The sequence below is a fragment of the Gadus morhua genome, chromosome 17 (genome assembly GCF_902167405.1).
Source record: "Gadus morhua chromosome 17, gadMor3.0, whole genome shotgun sequence".
NCBI lineage: Eukaryota > Metazoa > Chordata > Actinopteri > Gadiformes > Gadidae > Gadus > Gadus morhua.
Window position 1 is genome coordinate 6,062,723 of NC_044064.1, and position 22,216 is coordinate 6,084,938.

The 22,216-nt window shown below is 48.1% G+C and overlaps 4 protein-coding genes across 5 annotated transcripts in view; 3 read left to right on the plus strand and 1 right to left on the minus strand.

Moving 5' to 3' along the window:
• focad (focadhesin) overlaps window positions 1-2,249 on the plus strand; it is a 46,746-nt gene extending 44,497 nt beyond the window's left edge. For both annotated transcript variants that reach the window (XM_030338022.1, XM_030338023.1), the window contains exons 43-44: window positions 1,064-1,139; window positions 1,724-2,249. In XM_030338022.1, the coding sequence (XP_030193882.1) occupies window positions 1,064-1,139; window positions 1,724-1,797 (150 nt within the window). In that variant the 3' untranslated portion in view covers window positions 1,798-2,249. The remainder of the gene's footprint in view (window positions 1-1,063; window positions 1,140-1,723) is intronic.
• Window positions 2,250-2,337: 88 nt separating this feature from the next.
• hacd4 (3-hydroxyacyl-CoA dehydratase 4) lies at window positions 2,338-5,824 on the minus strand. The gene is made up of 7 exons (XM_030338230.1): window positions 5,689-5,824; window positions 5,355-5,461; window positions 5,124-5,251; window positions 4,913-5,022; window positions 4,343-4,449; window positions 3,247-3,372; window positions 2,338-2,529 (listed from the first exon to the last, which is right to left on the minus strand). The coding sequence occupies exons 1-7, from the start codon at window positions 5,691-5,693 to the stop codon at window positions 2,450-2,452; spliced, it is 663 nt and encodes a 220-aa protein (XP_030194090.1). The 5' UTR covers window positions 5,694-5,824; the 3' UTR covers window positions 2,338-2,449.
• A 2,873-nt stretch (window positions 5,825-8,697) lies between these two features.
• On the plus strand, window positions 8,698-17,745 carry c17h4orf54 (chromosome 17 C4orf54 homolog). Its single transcript, XM_030338026.1, has 2 exons — window positions 8,698-14,020; window positions 15,925-17,745. The coding sequence occupies exon 1, from the start codon at window positions 9,182-9,184 to the stop codon at window positions 14,009-14,011; it is 4,830 nt and encodes a 1,609-aa protein (XP_030193886.1). The 5' UTR covers window positions 8,698-9,181; the 3' UTR covers window positions 14,012-14,020; window positions 15,925-17,745.
• A 994-nt stretch (window positions 17,746-18,739) lies between these two features.
• trmt10a (tRNA methyltransferase 10A) lies at window positions 18,740-22,032 on the plus strand. Its single transcript, XM_030338194.1, has 7 exons — window positions 18,740-19,216; window positions 19,435-19,600; window positions 19,980-20,051; window positions 20,162-20,236; window positions 20,519-20,668; window positions 21,109-21,214; window positions 21,446-22,032. The coding sequence occupies exons 1-7, from the start codon at window positions 19,047-19,049 to the stop codon at window positions 21,727-21,729; spliced, it is 1,023 nt and encodes a 340-aa protein (XP_030194054.1). The 5' UTR covers window positions 18,740-19,046; the 3' UTR covers window positions 21,730-22,032.
• The last annotated feature ends 184 nt before the right edge of the window (window positions 22,033-22,216 follow it).

A 22,216-nucleotide genomic window follows, 5' to 3' on the forward strand; every position in this document is an offset into this window, starting at 1 on the left:
CCCCCCCCCTCATACGACACCCATAGATATTCACAAATGTAAAAACCATCCCCCCCTCCCCCTCCCACTCATCAACGCCCAATATAAAGAAAATAAATAATTGAATAAATGGATGAATAAGTTGTTCAATTAAAAGCCTGACTAAAAAAGGACGTTTTTTGTAGGAAATGAAATGCTAGCTGAGTTTATTGTACAATCACATCGTAAAAGCTATGCTATTCCGACTGCTTTCTCACCATGAGGTAAGTTAGCATGTCGACCCTAGTGAGTGGCCGTGGTAGTTAAAACGATAACGTAGCGACCGTGCCACGCTATCCGTTGACCGATGCTACCGATGCTCACTTGCCTCATGGTACAATAACATAGACAAGGATGATTATGATGACGAGCAAACCATTATGTTACCTTAATGATATATATTTGAGGGCTTTGAACCTAGTAGATTGATTGGGTTTGAGGTTTTTGTTAAGGTCATTATTATCACTTTTATCCCACAGATTTCACTGATCCTTAACGTTTCCAATACGTTTCCATCAACATGTTCACACTTGTCTATTTACCATGCAAACACAAGTGAGAGGCGGCCCTTGATCTCTCGTGTCTCCAGGGAGTGCTGGATCGTTACCGGCCTCTCTTCTGCTGCACTGTATCGCTGGAGTGTGGAGTGTCAATATTAGGTCTGAAGGAACGCTGAGATGGCTCCCTTGGACCTGTCTCAGCAGGGGTTGTGTGTGCACTGTCCAAACCAGGCCAAAGGTCATGTGGGGCTATGTGTATGGCAGATGTGCAGCATTAAAGTCTTAGTGTCTGCTATAGCACTTAACATGGTGTTTACTTGGAACTATCTGGATTCTGGATTTGTTAATTGGACTCCGGCCCGGAAGACGAGTAGAGAAACTCGACACTGGAAAGGGCAATGCGCAAGACGTAACATGTCATTTCTTCATTGTGTGTGTGTGTGTGTGTGTGTGTGTGTGTGTGTGTGTGTGTGTGTGTGTGTGTGTGTGTGTGTGTGTGTGTGTGTGTGTGTGTGTGTGTGTGTGTGTGTGCGCGCGTGCTTCAGTTCCTGAACTGGCTGCTCAGCATTGCGGAAGGCCCGGAGCGAGCACTGTCAACAACATCCATCACCACCGCCAAAGGTGAGAACCCGGTCCCGCACACCCCACCCATGTCAGGTTCCAACCAGGTTGTTATTAACCAGGGTGCTTGTTTGATTATACTGAACAGCTACCCAATCCGAAGGCTCAAGCCTGATTAAGAGGACCAAACCATTATGTAAACGCTATTTTAGCCATACTGCAGCAGGGCCTTAAACCAGTAGGTTAACTTGGGTTTGAGGTTATTGTTAATGTCACGGCAATTTATCCAACTGATCCTTCCTACCCTTATCCTTCATTCTCATGTTTTTGTTCTACGCTGAAAATGTAACTTTTTTCTGAGTTGGAAATCCAGGTCCAGCAAATAATAACTCTAAATGAAATCACCTTTGAAGTTATTAATTGAATAATATTTTCCTTGCTCAATAATAATTGGTGTATATGATCCTTACTCAATAACCTAATGATAGTTTTCCCATGTATGAAAACTGTGAATCATTTACGTCCAAGTAATGGATCATCTGCGTATAGCGTGTGTATTCTGTGTTTCAACCACAACCTTTCAAAGTCGAACCAAACAGTCGATCACTTTGACTCAACGTCTGTCCGTCTGTCCTTGTTCGTAGCCGCGCTACAGGCCCTGCGGTCGTGTGCAGACTTCAGGAAGAAGGGTGTCTGGACGCAGGCCTACGGCTGGTAGGACCCCAGACTCCCAGAGACCCTACTGGGAGGACTGGCCCACTATATGCATTCCCCTTTGGAGTGAGCTATTACGCAATCCTTCATGGAGGTAACCCGAACAATAGGAAAACCAGTTACTGCAACGCATTAAAAAACACAAAATGTGTTTACTCTTCAAATGGGTGCCACGTCGTAGCATTTCACTCTTACAGTATTTCACAAAATCATATTCACCCAAGCTGCTGCTGTCAAATGTTTACCTGGCCTTTAACTCTACTGTGGATAGAGAAAGAGACTGACTGAATTTAGTTTTGCATGACCAAGAATGCAGATAAGGCGCATAAGTTCTTATAAAACTCAAACTGCTTGTAATGGCTCGGAATATGGAAACACAGAAATGTCCCTGTAGGTTCCATCAGAAGGAATGCTATTTTTTAATACAAATTCTCTGCAATAAATATCTTAATGGAAGTTTGTGTGTGTGTCTTTAACGAATCCAACGAGCCATTTACATCACTTCATATTACACTGAGATTCAAAAAAGTAGACAAAACAACAATTTTGAGTGGGTGCTGATAGTAAAAAAGATATATATATTTATTTTATAAAAGTAAACCAAATGGTACAATTATAACAGTTATACAATTCATAATACAATGTCATAGGGCTAACTACTTCTTGAGCTTCTTGTTCCATTTCTCCAGCCGTTGTTGCCTCTCCTTCACCAACTGCCACACCGTCACCGTGGCGCCTGGAAGGACAACGTCACGGTAACGGTCAGCCAAAGAGCGGCAAAACACACCGCCACGGAAACCACATTCACAGCGGGTTCTCACACACGGTCCTACACACTTACCTGTGCGTTATTTTTGCAAACGTTTTTGCAACGTAATGATAGGCTATATTTTGCATAGATTGTCACCAATAACAATTTCAACAATTAAAATATTTACCACCTGAGCAGTATTTAAAAGCGGAAGCAGAAGCCCTTCCACACTAGCAAGTCGTTCCAAACTCTGAACGCTACAAACTCTAGGCAGCACTCTACCCTCATATCCATATGACGCGACAAGCAAGGGAAGTGTTCTAGCAAGGCTGCAGCCTTCACTTTGGGAAACAGCCATTGCCTTTATAGTAGAGACCAATAAGAGAGGGAAGAATCCTCTGACCTTAGCACAGACGGAGGGGGTCGTTGTCAGTACTAACACAGGTCGCGCTCATTACACTAATTAAGGGTCTGCTATTGTATGCACCAGGGTGAGCGGAGAAGACTCATCTGCACTGGTTTAGTCTACTCCCTGTGCGCTGGTACATATAGTAGTAGCAGACCTAGGATCAGTGCGTTTGCCCTGCGACGACGCCTCGGTGAAACTCCATGGGTGAAAGATGATTCTATTCAGGGTCTGGGTTTTGTCACCGTCCCCTTAATGGTCGACCTCGGGTGGAACACCCGCCTTGACTGTCTTACCGACTGCGAGGATGATCAGATAGGTCTTCAGCAGGATGGGAACGCGGTTGGGAGAGGAGATGGGCAGCTGAAGACGCCCTCTGCCAGCCTTCTCTAAGTGATTCACTGCCTGGTACACTGTAACTCCTGGAAGAGATGGGACACTAAGAGAATCACGCCAATATCCACAACAGAATACTATCCCAACATTAGGACTCTCATGGTTTAGATTAGTATAAACTATGATAATATGACAAAATAAGAAGACAGAATCGTGATAGTTTCTATAGTTGCCTTGATTTATTATATGTATTCCTTATATAATATATATAATTGAATAAACACATCTTGCACATTATCATGAATATAAACAAAATATCTACTGTAAACCAGTGAAATTCTTTCTAATTATCCAACCAGTTAAAGGATATTCAAACCGACCAGACCAAACAATATGTGGGTGGGTTACGTAATATTGTCTCTGTGTGTGGTTGCTTCCCTTGTCTAAACTGTGTGTGTGCGTGTGTGTGTTTGTGTGTCACTGTCTGTCGCTGCAGTATAGTGTGAGTCGTCTTGTCCAAACAGTGTTGCCATATGCTGTCCTCGCACACCCTTCCTGACATTTTATCGCCCGCTTGCAATCATGTGTTGCCCCAGACCGTTTCCTGCATGCGCTCTCTCTTTCCTGAGGCTTATTTCAGTGTTTTTGTGACAAGCGTGTCCGTTCATGTAAAGTTCATCCGACAGTATTAAGACATCGTGCCATGCTATCCTTTTATTCTGGTAGCCGTATCCTGTAGTTAAAACGCAGTATTGTTGGACCGTTTAAACTCATATAGAGTAACATTCAAAAGTTTGAAGAGTGTTCAGGCTAACAGGAGTTCAGGCTAAAAGGAGGGCTTTCTTAACCCAAGAAAACATACAAATATTTATTCAATGCATAAAGTGTTCAAAGGGAAATATGGTCTTGATTTGACATGCAATTATAATCCAAGAGCCTCTATTCTGCCGCTATTAAAACCTTAACCTCAACAAAAAGAGGTCATAAACCATTCACCCAGAAGCCACTAGGATCATGACGCGGTGTCCTTTAGTGTCGGAGGTGCGTGGGGTTCACCTTCTGCGACGGCCGCCAGGATGTACGTGGGGACGTACAGCGTGTAGCGGTTCCACAGCATGTTCAGAGAAGGGGAGCCCATCACACACAGCAGCTCCTGGGGGTACCTGACCGTGCATCATCATCGTCAGCACCATCATCATCATGGTCATCATCATTACGACATTAAGGCCCAATCCCAATTCTACCCCTTACCCCTCCCCCTTGTTTTGAAGGGCCACGCCTTAGGCCACCGCTGATAAAAACAGTCAATGATCACCCCTTACCCCTTACCCTTACCCCTTCAAAACAAGGGGGATGGGGAAGGGGTTAGGGGTAGAAATGGGATTGGGCCTAAGGTCTGGAATGGTTCTCTGATCATTGACTGTTTTTTATCAGTGGTGCGATTATAAAAACGAAATGTTCTTAATGAACCTAAAAGCCTGTTCAAGTCCAACTTGGCTCTCACAAAAATCCCCTGTACAAAACGAAGTTACCAGTGGGTTGGATGAATACCGACTTTTCGAAGCAGTTGTCTAAAAGAGGTGTAAACATACGTTCCCCGAAGTCAAAAGAGAATGTTCTGCATACCTCAGCAGACCCAGGATGTTCCACAGGAAGAACTGTGCGCACACAACCGGTTTACTCTGAATCTCCTCCATCATGACTATAGTGAACAGCAGAAGATTCCTCTCCACCACCTGGAGTGGAGACACACCCAGATTAAAACCCAACCACACACACGCGCTTCGTTCTTATCGACTTTTACTTTGAAAAGAAAAACAAGGGGGGTTGCACCAACTTGAAAGAGGCGAGGGAGAATCCAGCTCTTGTCGATGCCATCTGCGATATGAAACAGCTCAAGCACCGTGAAAAGCTGACACAGGGACATGACGACTCCGATGGAGTAAAACGTGTCCGCCAAGGCATCTGTAAATAAAAAGAGATAACAGATGAGTCCCATCCCAAGACGGGATGTCCGTTAACCAGGTTTAGGGGAGTGGAGGGTATGATCATTGAAATTATTCCCCACCTCGACCAAACATGAGAAACCTGACCGTCATGTTGGCCAGTATCCACGTGTGGGCACAAAACTGGAACATGTTGTACGTGAATACATAGAGAAACCGGGCAGTGAACCTGCAAGAAGAAAAGTTATACGACACGTTACTATAAGCTATAAGCGGTGAACATCGAAAGTATAGAGGAACCACGGTTAACCTTAGCTCGGATTTCCAAACCCACCCCAGCACGTACATGCTGAGAAATGCAAGGAATGCACCGCAATAAGTCAACAGCACGATTGAATTGTACTTGTATATTGGAAACTTAACCTAATTCTAAGTGTTGGTTGTTTTGTTGCTTACCACATTTTGAGTCCCTGTAGTGCAGCCGGGCGTGCGACTGCTGCTGCAACTTTGTGTGTGTTGTGTTTATGTTTATGTGTGTGGGTGTTTGTGGGTTGGCCGTTTTTTTTTCTCTCTTTTTGGCACACTTCTGTAGGGAAGGAGTTTCCAAACGCAAAAACCTGATATTGGAGGCTATGTAGGACATAATTAACATTCTTCACACATGCAGATAACATCTAAACGTTTATTTACACTTTCTAGCACACACGTGTAATCACTTTTTTTTTTTTCTCTCTCTCTCTCTCTCTCTCTCTCTCTCTCTCTCTCTCTCTCTCTCTCTCTCTCTCTCTCTCTCTCTCTCTCTCTCTCTCTCTCTCTCTCTCTCTCTCTCTCTCTCTCTCTCTCTCTCTCTCTCTCTCTCTCTCTCTCTCTCTCTCTCTCTCTCTCTATATATATATATATATATATATATATATATATATATATATATATATATATATATATATATATAATATGATATTTTCCTGTCAAATAGAAATACATTTGAATTTCACACATTAATTACAGATTTAAATAATTGAAAAAAAGAGATGACCACACAAACCTCCGTAAAGCATCAGTTATGAGGAATGTTCGACAGGATAAAAAGTGTAAACTGACACCAGCCAGCCAACCTATTAGTCAGCATTTCTCCGGTTTGGCCACAAGGGGGCACTGCAGAGTTAGGTCTGCTAAAAAATATTTATATTTACTTCAACTAGAAATGAATAATATGAACAGGCGGGGAGACAAAATCTATAGGGTAAAATAAATCGTTTACTTTATTTTCTGTAATGATTTTGAACAGTTTTTTGGCGCAGTAAATAGCCCTAATATATCGTTCCAGATGTCATATGCACAATATGTCAGGAGAACTGTAAATTTTGTTTGTGTGGTGAGACAGGTATTCGACAGCATCACTTAATAAAGCTTTATATTTGTAACGTAATCAAATATATACACATTAAATAAAAAATACAATATAGAAAAGTAAATAATTAATACAGCCACAAATCCCTTCAGAGACTACAACAGCAAGGACAATAGCCCAAACCAAGTAGGCCTACGTCTTAAGTGGTACTGAGATGAAGTAATCTTTGGACTTCTTGACAGCATCCTGATGGCCGGCAGGTATGATGTTCAGCATTCTGACGGCCTCCAAGTAGAACCTGTTCTGTAACCAGTTGTTTCTGGATTGGTGCTTGTAGAAATTCCTCAAGATTTTGGGTGGAAGACGAATCCTTTGCGTCTCCTCAAGAAGCAAAGTCCTTGACGAGCAGATTTCAACACCGTACGAGTGTGTGGAGAGACCAGGTCAGGGAATCGAAGAGGTGACCGCCAAGGAACGACCGAGCTCCTGAGTTATAGTATTATCATGTTGTAGAAGAGCCTGCTCTTTTTGGGCTCATATTTTCTTGACCAAGACTGAACTGGTCAGCAAACAGAGAAGCCCCGTGGTTCATCAAGGACTCCCACCAGAGACTCCCACACCTGGCTGGCGGTGCCACAGCCTCAGTAGAGCAGTCGACTCTAGTGGTCTGTTGTCTGTCTTCCTAGCTGCCTCTATTCCTGGATGCCTGCTGTCTGCCCTTATTCCTTCCACTATTGCACTTCTTAGTATTGTTATTATTATTATTCCATTTTCTACATTTCTATTGTTTCGATTATATTGTGTTTCATGGATATTTATAACTAGTTTGCTGCTGCTAGGCCGAGGAGCCAGAACAGAATATATTGTACGGCCCTTATGTTACGTGTACTATAGAGTGAAAGCTGTCCCTTACCCTTCAGGCCCTAGGAATCAGCCCTCCATTTGGAACAGTTATTCTATTCTGCAAATTCTTGAATCACAGCTGTCTCTCATAACAGTTATTATGTCCCTTATATCAACCTAATGTGGGGATGGCTATCCTCGTATACATCCAAAATAATTGTTTATGGTGATGCAATATGTTAAAACACCGTCATCTACATGTTATTGCTCTAATAACGCTGATATGAACAGGTTGCCAACCCCCAATTGTTGCCTACAGTATATGAAGATATGCGGCTGAACTGTGTCCATCTCAGTGTGTGTGTGTGCATGTGTGGGCGTGTGTGTGCGTGTGCGGACGTGTGTGTGTGTGTGTGTTGGAAGGTGACCCAGCCTGCAGCTGTTGCTCAGGAACAGGATATGTAATCATCTCATGTTCTCTGCCCCCCCACTCCCCCCCCCCCGTCCCCACCCAGGCTTTTCTCCATTATTATTTTTTAACGCATAACTGCACGGTTATGGCTTTGTTTGAATGCCTGACGCCATCTTTGACAAGTCGTCCACAGTTTAATAACAATAATAAAGAGCAGAGTAGCCTACTCAAGCTGCAGTGGCCTGCTCAAGGGACCTGTAGTCCTATAACATGACAGTCGTTACAGTCAAAGTAGTTAGTAGGTCAGGGCAGTAAAACCTCCATGTAAATACTGGCCTCCATGTAAACATGTGACATCCCTTGACTTTTCTTCTTTAATTGAGTAGCTCTCTCCTAATAGTATGTAGGCCTGTTTTTTTGACCTGCTATTTTAAATGTAAGGCCCACCGATTGTAATCCTACTGCTTAAAAACGGAATGAAAAAAAAGACTCACGCCGTATAAATAAAACGCGTGAGAGCTCTCCATGGTTCTGAAATAATCATACTCGTCATCATTTAGGCCCAAAGCAGCCCATTTGGTAACCCGAAATCGGAAAAACAAGTTTTATTTGGATTTCAAGGGCGTCGTGGTCCACTGATGTTCAGCCGGTGACGTTTTTATGCAAACACGTCCGGGTCTAGGTTCAGCCTGAAGGGGCTCCGAGTTATTTAGGACTAAAAGCTGCATAGCAACACTATTCCCAGGGCCCCACTTCTTGAACTGGCACGTGGTGCCCTGCCTGCTGGCGATCTTTTTTGCACTCGGTGGGACCACCGCTCTCCATCCGAGGTGTAACAAAACACGCCAAACATTTTCGCCGCACTTCTAAAATAGCTGTTTTGACATGTCGTCACCGCGTCTGCAGCACAATGTTTTAAAACAGCCCCCTGTGACTCATCTGTCTCCGGCGGAGATCTCTGCCCCAAAAGTGAGGAAAAAATAAAAGGCTGCGGGAACCAACCCGAGCAGACAGCGTCGACATGGAATGACGGATGTCTCCGTCGACTTTTTTTTTTAGTACCCTGACTTTAGACTTTATGTGACGGTTGGGTGGGGAGGACGGCGGGGGGGATTCAAAAGGCGACCCAGTGCTATTCAAAACGTCACTCACCACCGAGAACGCGCGCTAACGACCACCGGTAAAGTGCGGCTCGCGTTGCGCGCAATGCAATCTGTGCGCGCAAAAGCACCGGTCAGTCCAGTCGAGGAAGGGGGACTGCACGCCGAGAGCAGGACCAAGATCCGCTTCTAATCCCAGAAGTGAAGCAGTTTCTGTGTTGTTGAAAAGGCCGTGGATGTCCAGCGATGAAGATCGAGGAGGACACGTGTGCTCAGCGGGGGCCCACCGCTCCTATGGATGATCAGGATCCGGGGGCCGGTGATGGGCGGTCGTCCCGAGAGCAGCGACCCGGAGCCGGTCACAAACACATCATGCATGTCACCGATCAAAAGAGAGCTACTGCCAAAACCGTTAAAGTGTCTGTGCTGAGTGACGGAAATCCAAAGTCTGTTCTTACGAAAACTAAGAACTGTTGCGCTGATGCCGTGGGATCCGATGGCGGCGACCGAGAGATGGAAATCCAAACCCTGATCAAGGAAATCATGGAGAAACAGAAAGATGAGGATGTGGATAAAATTGTTCCGCAGAGCGGAACGGCTTCATCTCCTTTTTCCCCAGTTCATATCACCGAGGAGTCGGGAAACAAAAAAGACGTCACCGTCCCATCCCAGCCCCGGCAGGTCACCCTGGCAACCGAGCAAGAAGACCCCGGAGTCATCGTGTCCCGGGACAAGGACGAGCTCCCCCGTGTGGACAGACCACTTGACTCCGATGTCCGCGAGGAAGGAGATCATGACGATGATGGTGAAGATGATAACGATGATGATGATGGCGGTGGGGATATTGTTGATGGAGGTGATGGTGGTGGTCCTAATGACGAGGATGATGATGATGATGATGATGATGATGATGATGATGATGATGATACTTTGATACTTTCCGATGAATGCGAGTCGCACTACATCAGCACGCACGAGATCCAGCTCGCGGAGCTCTCCGACCACGAGGAGGACGGGCCGGGCGGTGACGTCACGGCGGGGTCCTTGGAAGAAGACCACCAGGTGTACTCCTTCGTGGATTACGCGTATTTTACGCACGATGTCGGCGGAGGGGTGAGGGCCCGGCCTGATAACGGGTCCCGCCACCTGGACAGTGACCTCCTCAGCTCAGACGGAAGTCTGTCAAAGACCCCGCCAAAGGGACCGTTCCAGCATCTGTCCATCAAAACGACCTCCCGCGCTATAAATGACCCCGGCAGCGGCCTCCAAGAAAAGCTGAACAAAACCCGTCATCAACACATCGACACATGCACGCGCCCTGGGGACCCGGGGGGCCACGGCCACGTGTTTCAGGGAAGCGACGGCGGGAAAACAGAGACGCTTCGCGGTGGCGCCAAATGTTTCATCGCCGCCCCTGGGCGGTTACACTTGGGTCGCGCGTTAAAAGGCAGAGACGCAAACTGCTTCTCCAGCAGCGGCGCGTCCAGCGGGCTGAGCGAACCCGACGACGCGGACCAGGAAGTGCGTCATCTGACGGGCCGCGCTTTCAAAAGCCTGGCGTACCCTTACCTCGGTGCCATTCATTTCAGCAGCTCCAGCGGCGCGACGTCTGCTGCGGCATCATCGGACCACGGGGGGCTTGGACTGAACCGGTGGTCCGCGTTCGTGGACCTCAAGTACGACAAGCTCAACATGGATCACTTAGTCGCGCGAGGGCAGAACCCGACCTCGGCCTTCGGGGTCGCGCGCACTACAATGGATCACGTGAATAACAACAATACAGGATACAAGGGCGTCATCAAGATGCCCGCAAACAAACTGTTTACTTTGAACAACAACAACAACTCTGCCTCGCAGAAACATATTGAACTCGTGGGGAAATTTGGCCACGCGCACGGCGGCGTTTTTACGCTCACAACGGAAACGTTGAACTTCAGGTGCAACGTGGAATCTGGGGGTGGCGAGAGACGCGCGAAATTCACACAAAGCAAGCCGGGATCACGTTCCGCGGATGATGTTACCGACACCTTGCCCGGCAGGCGGAGGAGGAGCGCAGCGAGGAGCAGCGGGACTCCCTGCTGTAGCGCGGCGGGGGCGACCATGGACGACACGCAGAACGCCAAGAAAGCTATGTTCGCCTCGAGCATTCTCAAAAATGTCATCTCCAAGAAAATGCAATTCGAGGAAGAGCGCAAAATGGAGCGCGGGGAGATCCGCGAGGGCCCGCGCAGCGCATCGTCGTCCGCTGCCGCGTTTGCGCCTTTGCCGCCGGAGAGCGGTTGCGCCGCGCGTAAAGGCGCGAGGGAGCTGCAGAGACCGAGTTCACGGTTCTCGGAGGCCAGCTCCGAAAGCACCATTGTGGGCTTGGATGAGTTGGGGGACATTGTGGACACGGATTCTTGCGACACCGTCACCGGTGAGCGCCCGAGAGCAGAAGACCCTATGAGTCCCGCACAAGGCCCGCTTTTAGAGTGGACGGATGAGGCTGGAATGGATCCTTCTAAACGAGGGGCATTCGAAGCAGCTAAAAGCACGCTGCTTCGGAGCCAAAATAGCGCATTCAGGTCGTGGAGGGACGGCGAGCTAGAGTTTCAAACGGAACATAAAAGCCATAAAACTCCAGAGGAGGCTTCGTTTAACGAGCGCCCGGACGGAAGTGGCCCGTGTTCGAATCCTGAGCATGAGCTAAGGAAAATGTCCCATTTGTTTGTGCCGACTATCCAGATAATGCCCGACGAGTGGGAAGTTGGAACGCAGCCGACCATGAATTATTCGATGTGCGCGACCGCGTTCGAAGGCGAGAGACGCAGCATGGACTTGCTCTCCGACAAGCGCTACGACGCAGACTCAAGACGTATCAAAACATCCAAATCACCGGAGATCAAAATCAACCTGAGGGCCAAAGATTATAAAAAAGAGCCGTTTGGAGCTGCCAACCTGCGGGCTCACCATGCAGGCAGCAGCGCGCCCGGTTTTACGCGAGCGGAGGACTCCCGGTGCCAAGCTCTTGCAGCCGTTTTGAAGGGTGAGTCCTCCGATAAGGTTCCTCATTTCACGGTCAGGGACATACGTGATAACAAAGGGAAGTTCCAGACGCCTATACACCAAGTGAGGGACGTGCGTAAACTGGTGAAAAGTTCCTATCACTTTGTGTCTTTGGATAATAACGACACGAAATCCAACCTGACGCCCGGCGGTGATTGGAACGCGGATCAAAAGCAGAAGCACGGGCTGTATCGTAACCAGGCCTCGGTATCCCCAATCGTGATAAAATGCCAGTCGGTGAATACAAATAGCAACGGAAAGCAATCTGGAAATCTAATCGACTCGTCGTTTAAAAGCGGAGCAAGCGAGGAGCCCCCGCAGTGTGAGACGGACAGGTTCGACCGTCTGTCCCCAGAGGGCGCCAAAGGGGGCTCTTCGTTAGACCCGCCAGAAGGGAGCCTGGGTTTGAATGTCGACGCCAACTCTGGCACCTCGTCTTGCCGACAGCCGGAGAAGGTGTCTGACGCCGCGGACAAGAAACCCGAATCCGGCCCGGAGAACCAGAGCGCCTTGGGGAAGCTCCAGGCGGCGGTGAAGACCATGGAGCAGCTGTATGTGTTTGACCACAACGAGTGGAAAAGGAAGAGCGAACCGAGGCCTCTGGCAGCCGCGCGCGAAGAATTGGAACGCAGCCGACCGGCAGGGAGCAAGGAGGAGCGGGCGGGCCGCGGCTTCCACCACGTGACCCCGTCAGCGTTCCGGGACTCCCCCCGGGCCCACGACTCCGGGTACCACAGAGGGGAGGAGAGGGACCTCCCCAAGCCCTTCCTGCATCAGCATCCTGGTAGCCACGACGACCGACTCGGGTTCAAACCCATCCAGGCGTCGCAGGGCAAGAGCGCGTACGACTTCGGCGGCGCCAAGAAAACCCCGGAAAACCCCGGGAGCGTCAGGGCGTTCCCGCAGCAGCACCCCCTCCCCAGGACCCCGGCGGGCCCCCCCGCCCAGGGCGCAGCCCCCAGGTCCCCCCCGCTGCCCGTCTCCGTGCGGATCAGCCAGGCGGAGAAGCAGCACGCCCGCTCCGAGCTCCAGAACTACCTCAGCGTCCCCCTGAAGGCCGGGAGCCAGGCGGGCAAGAGGGTCAACTCGGTCCCGCCCTGCAGCGCCTCCAGCGGGGACAAGACCCTCTACACCCTCAGCGGCGCTGGGGGCCACGGGCCCCGGCCCCGCACCCCCCCCAAGCAGTTCGTCCCCTGGGCCGCCGCCGCCGCCGCCGCCACCCGTTCCCCGGAGCGGCCCGCGCCTCCCGCCCCGCCGCCCGCCCCGTCGGTGGCGGCCCCCCTCTACAGCCCCTTCCCTCTGGGGATGGTCCCGGCCCAGCAGCAGGTGTTCTGCTTCTCCCCCGCCGCCATGAGCCCGGGGCCGATGGAGCCCTTCCAGCAGCAGGCCACCCAGAGGAAGATGCTCCTGGACCCCACCACGGGGAACTACTACCTGGTGGACACCCCGGTCCCGCCCGCCACCAAGAGGCTCTACGACCCCGAGACGGGCCAGTACGTGGACTTCCCCATGCCTCAGCCCCCCATGACCCCCATGACCCCCATGACCCCCATGACCCCTATGACCTCCATGACCCCTATGACCCCTATGACCTCCATGAGTCCCATGTCCCCCATGACCTCCATGACCCCCGTGCCCATGGGGATGTCCCCGATGGCCCTCGGCCCCCCCGGGGCCTACGGCCACACCTACATGTTCTACCCGGGCTTCATGCCCGGCCTGGTCCCCGGCAGGACGCTCTCCCAGCCGCCCCAGATGATGTGCGTGTCCCAGGCCGAGGGTCCGACGGCGGCGGGAGGCGGGGACCACCCCAACGCCGGGGCCTACGCCGAGAGCCCCTACTACCTGGCCACGGGCCCGTCGCCGCAGCAACGGCGCCAGGCCCCGCCCCCGCCGCCGCCGCAGGGGCCGATGGGCGGGAAGCCGCCGCCGGTGATCAGCATGTCGTCGTCCCAGCAGGGGGCGCCCCGCATCGTGGCCCCGCCCTCCTTCGACGGGACCACCATGAGCTTCGTGGTGGAGCACCGGTGAACGGGGGGGGTGAGTGGATCTCTCTCCGCCGCAGTCGTTTTCTTTTCCGGGAACCGGAACTAGACTTTGGCCCAATCCCATTTCTACCCCTTACCCCTTCCCCTTACCCCTTCAAAACAAGGGGGAGGGGTAAGGGGAAGGAGGAAGGAGTAAGGGGTAGAAATGGGATTGGGCCAAAAGGTGACATATCATAGCACCAGGTGGGAGTGTGATTAGCCGTTACAAGCTGAAAATCAGCCTTTTCTGACATCACAAGGCCGTGTCCACCTAGATGTCTGCTGGATAGATCATCTAGGTGGACACGCCCACTGGTGATGTCAGAAGAGGCCGATTTTCAAATCAGCTTGTAACGGCTAATCACACTCCCACCTGGTGGTATGATATGACACCGTTAATGTGTTTGCAGGATGATTTTGTGTTTGTTTTATAGAGCAAACTAGGACAAACTCCAAATGTACGATAAGGGAGCCATAACAGTTAATACACATGTTTCCTTGATATAGATAGTACAACTTTAGGCCGGGCTGACCTTTTGACCTCTCACATTCACCAAGGCGTGTAAGAAACAACAAACTTCCCGCACCTTTTTATCCTCAGACATCAATAACATAAAAAAGGACGAGGAGAAACATATTTAAACTCTAGTCACTTCATAATTGAAATAATGATATTTGATCCTAGCGTCTCTGGAGCTCCACTAAGGCTGCTGGGATTGACTTAATGTCACGGAGCACGGAGCGTGATGTCAGCCAGCATGAGGGGCTTTGGCCGGGGGGTCTGGCGTTAAGGGTGTGTGGGACCGAGGGGGCGAGCGAGAGCAGGACAGTCTCTTAGCGGGTTACTAGGACGGCGCGGTGCACAACATCAGCTGCCTGGAGGCATCAGGGGCCTGAGAGGGAGGGCCGCCGGAGAGTGGTCACCTCGGGGTCACCTTTTTATAGAGGGAGGGAGGTAGGGAGGGAGAGGGGGAGAGAGAGAGAGAGAGAGAGAGAGAGAGAGAGAGAGAGAGAGAGAGAGAGAGAGAGAGAGAGAGAGAGAGAGAGAGAGAGAGAGAGAGAGAGAGAGAGAGAGAGAGAGAGAGAGAGAGAGAGAGAGGGAAATGGAAGGAGGGTTTTTTTAGGGAGATAGGGAAAGAGGGTGTTATGGGGTAGAGAGAGAGATAGAAAGAGGAGAAAGGGGAGATAAGAGAGAGATAGAAAGGTGGAGAGGGTAAGAGTGATGTAGAGAGAGTGGCAGAGAAAGAGAGAGAGAGGGAGAGAGAGAGTGATGGAGAAATGTTGTGGGAGAGAGAGAGTAGTGAGAGAGCAACAGTGATTGTGTGGTTTCGGGGAGAGAGGGAGTGTGAAGCCATCCCCCAGTGATTACATAAACAAACGGGGCAGACGTGGTGGCGGACAGCTGGGACGGGCGTGGACACAGGCTCTGGACTTTCCCTCTGGCCGGTCCAGGCTGAAACCAGAACCTGTAATAAGTAGCGGTGGTATTCAAAACAGCGCCTCACACCGGGTTCGGGAGACATCCTAAACCTTGGGTGGCCCCCCTGTCCCTTCCCTTACCTCAGGTTGAAGTATTTTCAAACCAGAATCAAGGGTCGATTTCAGCCCTCCGTGTGTATCCATACAGTCTAATGTTTGTTTCTAGTATCTGTAACGAGTAGAGAGCATAGAGTCCCTTTTTTGAATGTGTGTCAAGTTTATAATAGCTCCTGGTGTTAGATTTTAGTATTGGGTACATTCTTCGACACAGTGCTATTTAAACCGCTCACCGAGAGCCTTACTAATGTCGCTGTCTCTGCGCGGCTATCGGAGACCTAACTCTGGAAAAATGTGTGTGTCGTGTTGCGGCGGTGTTTATAGTGGCAGGGCGCGGGTTACCAGGGCTTAGTATGTGTGTCTTTGTTTGGATCCCTGCAGACCTGACCTTTGAGGGGCTGAAGGCCTGCGTGTGGCTTTGCCACGCAAAGCCGTGCCAATCGCTTGACCCCTACGGATTGTTCCCGTACGAGGAAGAGGAAGAGGAAGATAAGGGTGCCTCAGCGGCCGCGTTGAGTTCTCCACGGCAACGCCTCCTCCGTCCCGTCGGAGGTCGTAGGTTGTAGGTCGAAGAAAGGTGGCAGAACGGTTGACGTTTGCGTTTGTTGGTTGATTTGCACGAGAAATGCTTTCCGGCTTTCTACCTTTGTTGCCACTTTGTTTCACAAATGGAAGTATATCCACTCTCTAAGGCACGTTTTGCAATACGTTTTGTACCCTTAAAGCTTCATTGCTTTACAGAATGTATTTTCCGATAGCTAAACGGTGATCGGCACTCCTTGACAAAGAAGATCCCAGGATTTGCATTACAAATAGATTTATTGAGGTTTTCAGTGGCATGCATTCATTTGTAACAAGTCAAATGTATTTTTCTATACTTTCATAGCATTAACAATACTTCAGATATATTCAGATGTTTCAGCTGTTGAGTGAATTGCCAAAAAGGATGACTTTGAGATATTGCTGCCCGCTACACTGTTTGAACTCTTACACTTTACATTTTTCATTTGTTTGTGTTGTTTTGTATTCAGAGGCGTAGGGAACCGAAAAGTGGAACTGCAGGCCAGTCCATGCCAACGCCATTCTGAAGCTTCTCAGGGGGGGGGGGGGGGGGGGGTTACCGATGCTAAGTCCACAGCCATACACAGATCTTCCCTGCCCACTCCCTCATCCACTCTTAAGTCGTATTCTTAGAGGAAATCTATACTCAAATGGCTGCAATAGTTTTTAAAATAACAGTGTGTGTGTGTGTGTGTGTGTGTGTGCGTGTGTGTGCGTGTGTGTGTGTGTGTTTGTGTCGAAACCCCATTATTTTTAAAGACATGATTGCCTTTTTGCTAAAATGGCCGGCGTTGTATTAAAGAGAAAGCTGTGTTACTGAATGCTTGTGTGGATAGGAAGTTGTTTACAGGAGGGCTAACTGATACTGCGTCATCTCCTCAGCTGCCTCCCTATTGGGCTCTTTTGTTGATTCAAAGTCTAAACTGTTTACTGTGATGCGTGAATAGGCAAATGCTTAGTCTGGAATACTTATTTTTTTAAGGAAAATTCACATTTTGGAAGAGGTGCAACGTTTTGTAAAGTAGATCATATTTGTCTTAGATTAATTAAAGTAGATATGTTGTTTTTTTTGTTTTATGTCTCTGTACATGCATGTGTTGCTAATCTGTATCCTTTTTTACTGCTTGATAATTGATCTGTCCGTCTGAATAGAGTATCCACTGGAAATGATTGCTTAGATATACCGCATACAGCATGTGTTGTCAACGTGTATTTCCAATACAGAAAACTTTTCAGACATTCAAGGGAAAATATAACCTGGTACGATAAGAAATGGTAGATGCAATATAGATGATGAATGAAGGATGGATAAAGTGAAAATAAAGCTCAAAAACACAATTGAAACAAATTGTTTGACTATACGTTACAAACTGAGTACACCTATGATGAATGTGAACAGATCATGTGTTGATATCTACTGCTGCTGAACAATGCAAACATACTATTCAACTTCAGTTCAACCTGTATGAATACGTTGTAGAAATTAATCATAAAACCATAAAAACCTGTGATAGCATAGCAGATATCAACATAGCTACGTTGACATCACATTACCATCAGCCTACTCTTGTTCACTTCTTCATGGTTTGTCCCACAGTGTATGGGTACTTGTGCCAGTGCTTTGGAACTCATTCAAATCCAAAGGTCATCTAAATTAAATAAAATGAAACAATAAAAAAAGTTGGAATTAAAATGGGGGAGTAGGTTACAGTGGAATAGTTTGAATGATGATATTGCGGTCGTAGCGGTTACCGGTTCATAGAGTCGACCTGCTAATCTCAGTTGGCCTCGACCGATCTATGGAATGTTTGCATGACTAAATGTCAGCTTAGCGGTGTGCAAACTGGTATGTTCAGCTTAATGAACGGACATCATTCATGGCTGCATTTCTGGCCCGGGGCCCCATGTAGTCACCGGAGAGGGGGGCAACTGAGTTGTCCTGAAGGAATAGCAAGTTCATGTTCCTGATGGCTCCTCCAGACGCATAAGAGTACGGTGTGCATGCACAGAAGCGCTCTAATCGGTGTTTGTCTGTGGCGCATTCCTTCGCGGGGCTATACATAGACGAGCAGAGTTGTGCAGTAACACCGGGTCATGCTCACACAGACGTGCACACTTTGCAAGACCTGCCGATGTTGGTTACACACACGCACGCCAGCGCGCGCGCGCGCGCACACGCACGCACGCACACACACACACACACACACACACACACACACACACACACACACACACACACACACACACACACACACACACACACACACACACACACACACACACAATCCGTACATTCAGCCATGCAAACATCCATACATACCGCCAATACATACATACATAGGCCTACATACATACATACATACATACATACATACATACATACATACATACATACATACATACATACATACATACATACATACATACGTATATTAAAATTATATTATCTATAATTATATATCATTAAATTACTTTTACCATTGACTATGCTACAACAATACAACAATGACAATACTTTTGCATATTTTCTCGTCATTCCAATTTCAGAAGAATGTCTTTAAAATTATATCCAGTAGGTGTCACTAAAGGTCTTGATTTTCAATCTCTCAACAAACCAATAGGATCGCAGTTAGAAGGCGCAGATTGATGACGATATTTATGCGCCCCATTGAAACAGTACATGTGGGTTTGCAAAAGAGAAGTAAAGGCAGATTATAAACTTACCCATGTAAGGAGTACACCTATATACTAGCAGAATTAATTCAGTATTTCACGAATAGTATATTATGTTAAACTTAGACTTAGAACTTGGTCTAAATCAGTGAAATCTCTGCAGGTTAACTTCCATCAGCATCGTTAACTCGCAAGTAAACAACGGCTGCGTCTTCTCGTACTTTTTGACACTATAAAAAGTAGAACATTTCAGTTGATCCGAACCACAAATGTCCGATGAAACCTCAAAAGCCATGAGTTTGGAGGAGCGCACCGCTGAGAAGGGGGCTGATGTTTCAGCCAGTGGGGAGGCACCAGAGCCAGCCGGTGTCCTGTCCAAGAGACAACGCAAGAAACTCCTGAAGCATCAGAAATGGGAAGAAGAGAGGGAACTCCGAAAGTGAGTTATTCCAACTCACGGAGACCTTGTACAGTACGATTGAGTCGTTCTGTAGTTGTGCTCTGCAAATCTTTGGATAATATGTTCCATTCTTTTCCTACTTAAAACTACAGTACACAGACTACTTTTTAAAACACAAACCCATCATCCTCCTCCCTATACACAAACGTCAGTCCACACTGCAGCTATGCTTCCTGACATTTAAAACTGTGTTGCAGGGAAAAACGAAAGGAGAGGAAACAACAGCGCCGGCTGGACAGACCGTCGGATGAGACGGGAGAGGGGGGAGCGACCAACAGCAGAAAGCGCCTGCGCCGGGACGCCTCGACCAGCTCGCTGCGTCTGGTGGTGGACTGCAGCTTCGATGAGCTCATGATGCTGAAGGTAAAGAAGGAACCAGCTCATTTTCATCCGCCGTTTCCAATCAGGACTCGTGCATATGTGAGCATGAGGTTCGTGAACGCGGTTGGTCTGAGTTTGATTACATAGCCATCATTTATTTGAATTTACGCAAGTCAGAGAAGTCCTTTAATCATCCCAGATTGGGCGGTCCCATCCATAAGTACAACCGGACAGTGAAATGTACGCAACAAAGACTAGTCAAACCTAAATACAAAATTAGAAAATATATTGCAATGTAAATGCAAAAAGTTAGTTTAACCATAAGACAATTGGGGTAAACATTATTGACTGTCTATCCTGTGTTATTCAACATATACAGTGTAATTTATTGACTGATTATATTATTATTTTGTCTTCTCAGGACATACGAAAGCTCCACAGGCAGATTCAGCGGTGCTACGCAGAGAACAGACGAGCCCCTCACCAAGTACAGGTGTGGGATTCGCCCCCGCTTGCTAACCAGCGGATCCACCATGACATCCATAGAGTGTCCATCCCTCGCAGCCTCCTCACATGACATCCTTTCCATCCCTCCCCCCACAGTTCTATCTCACAAGCCTCGGTGGGCAGCTGCAGCAGAACATGGACGACCACGACCAAGGCTGGAGGAACTGGAAGGTAAGGCTGAGCTCTGAGTCTGCCGGCGTTGGCATTCGAGATCTGTTTGGTTTGGAGTCTACTTTCCTACTTTCCTGTGTCTCTTTTACACTGTCCCGTGCATAAAGCTGTAGAGCCAACAAACGGATGTATCGGGAAACACACACACACACACACACACACACACACACACACACACACACACACACACACACACACACACACACACACACACACACATCCCCGAACCAGAGTTCCATGTGCGTTTCTAAAGGGGGGGGGGGGTCACCTTGCCTCGTACAGGACATCACCGTTAAGACGGAGCACTACATGGAGGTGGTGGGCAAAGAGGAGCTGGTCTACCTGACGTCGGACTCCCCCAACGTGCTGGAGAAACTGGACCCGGCCAAGGCCTACGTGATCGGAGGCCTGGTTGACCACAACCACCACAAGGTCCGGTTGGACTCTGGTTTGGCCACTGCTGGGGGGCGGAGCCATGCATATAGTTAGGATAGGGGATAGTTTCTGTAATAGCACTGTCGTGGTTGACGGAATTATGTTTAGGAATGATGGTAAAGATGGACGTTTGGGGATGGTTTTATCAGGCATAAGTGATAAGGATTTGGGATACATACAATTATTGGAATACTGACTGAGTCGTAAAACACACAAATTGTAATGGGGTAGAAAAGATGCCTGCGTTGTCTCTCAAACCTTTTAGCTCGAATCCTTTCAAACTACTAGTGACGCAACGTGTTATTACTGCTTGAAGAAAACCTCCAGCCTCAGAAAATCCTAGTTTATTTTTGTGAATCGTTTCATTTTACAGCTTGAGACTGCTTCCAGGTTTCCAATCAGCAGTTCATCGGTTTAACGTGGATTTTTCTCTGTAGGGACTCTCGTTTGAGCGGGCCCAGGAGCTCGGCATCGAACACGCGCAGCTCCCGCTGAGCAGCTTCGTCAAGATGAACAGCCGTAAGGTCCTGGCGGTGAACCACGGTGAGAACCCGTTTAATACGAGTACCAACTGTATAAACGAAAACCGTAACAACAGCTCCCTCTCGGGTTAATCACTGGGAATTGCAACTGACATTTTTTTATTTGGCGCAATAGCATTACTTTCGCTGCGTTTGGCTACTCTTCCACTTGTTTGAGAGTTTGGATATAATTTGAATGGAATTATAAATATATCTCAATATAGTTATGTTTTGGGGGGGGTTTGTTTGATAGTTTTTGAGATCATCCTGAAGTATTTGGAGAAGGGCAGCTGGCGAGAAGCCTTCTTCAGCGTTCTGCCCCCGAGGAAAGGAGCGGTGGTCTTGGGGGAGGGAGGCCAGGCTGCCCAGGACAGCGACTCCGACGCGTCGGATCACCAAGCCCCGGACTCCACCACCGACACCACGGTTCCACCAGGGGTCAACCACGTAGAGGCCTCCCACGCTTCCAAAGAAGAAGAAACCCAGACATTAACTTATTCTACTGGGGCCTCAAAAAAACATGAAAAAAACATCTAGCATGGCAATATGGAACATCATTTTACATTTGAAGAGTCATCTCAATTGGACTTGTTTTATTTTGACTGTGACTTTGTTTTTTCTGATGACCAAAATTGTTTCTTTGAAATAATAATTTATTTATCAATCTTTATTGGTTTTGCATATTTTGAGTTTATTGTTGTGCGACCAGAAAACCATTCATAGTTTCCCCTAACTTTTCAATTGTTCAATTTTTATTTCAACATGAAACCGGCATTTCTGTCCATAGGATGGTATACTTTTGTTGACATTGTAAATAAACTCGCATATGGAAGCACAATCTGAATTGTGTTTTTTTTTAAGTGTAATAACCTAGAGTCCTATATCATTAAAAAAAAACATATATGAAGCCTAGAATATTTATATCAGTGATTGAAAATTTCATCATCAAAAATAAGGGAGCCAATTAAGAGATCAATCATTAAATTAAAATGTATTTAAAAACACTGCTTTGAACTATACACGC

Bases quoted from the DNA above. Each gene is read 5' to 3' on its own strand.
- trmt10a (XM_030338194.1), top strand. From the start codon at position 19,047: ATGTCCGATGAAACCTCAAAAGCCATGAGTTTGGAGGAGCGCACCGCT. The intron at 19,601-19,979 runs GTAAAGAAGGAA...TTGTCTTCTCAG, and splicing joins ATGAGCTCATGATGCTGAAG to GACATACGAAAGCTCCACAG. The intron at 20,237-20,518 runs GTAAGGCTGAGC...TGCCTCGTACAG, and splicing joins AAGGCTGGAGGAACTGGAAG to GACATCACCGTTAAGACGGA.
- c17h4orf54 (XM_030338026.1), top strand. From the start codon at position 9,182: ATGAAGATCGAGGAGGACACGTGTGCTCAGCGGGGGCCCACCGCTCCT.
- hacd4 (XM_030338230.1), bottom strand. The intron at 5,252-5,354 runs GTGGGGAATAAT...TTTTATTTACAG, and splicing joins GTTTCTCATGTTTGGTCGAG to ATGCCTTGGCGGACACGTTT. The intron at 4,450-4,912 runs GTATGCAGAACA...ATGCACGGTCAG, and splicing joins AACATCCTGGGTCTGCTGAG to GTACCCCCAGGAGCTGCTGT.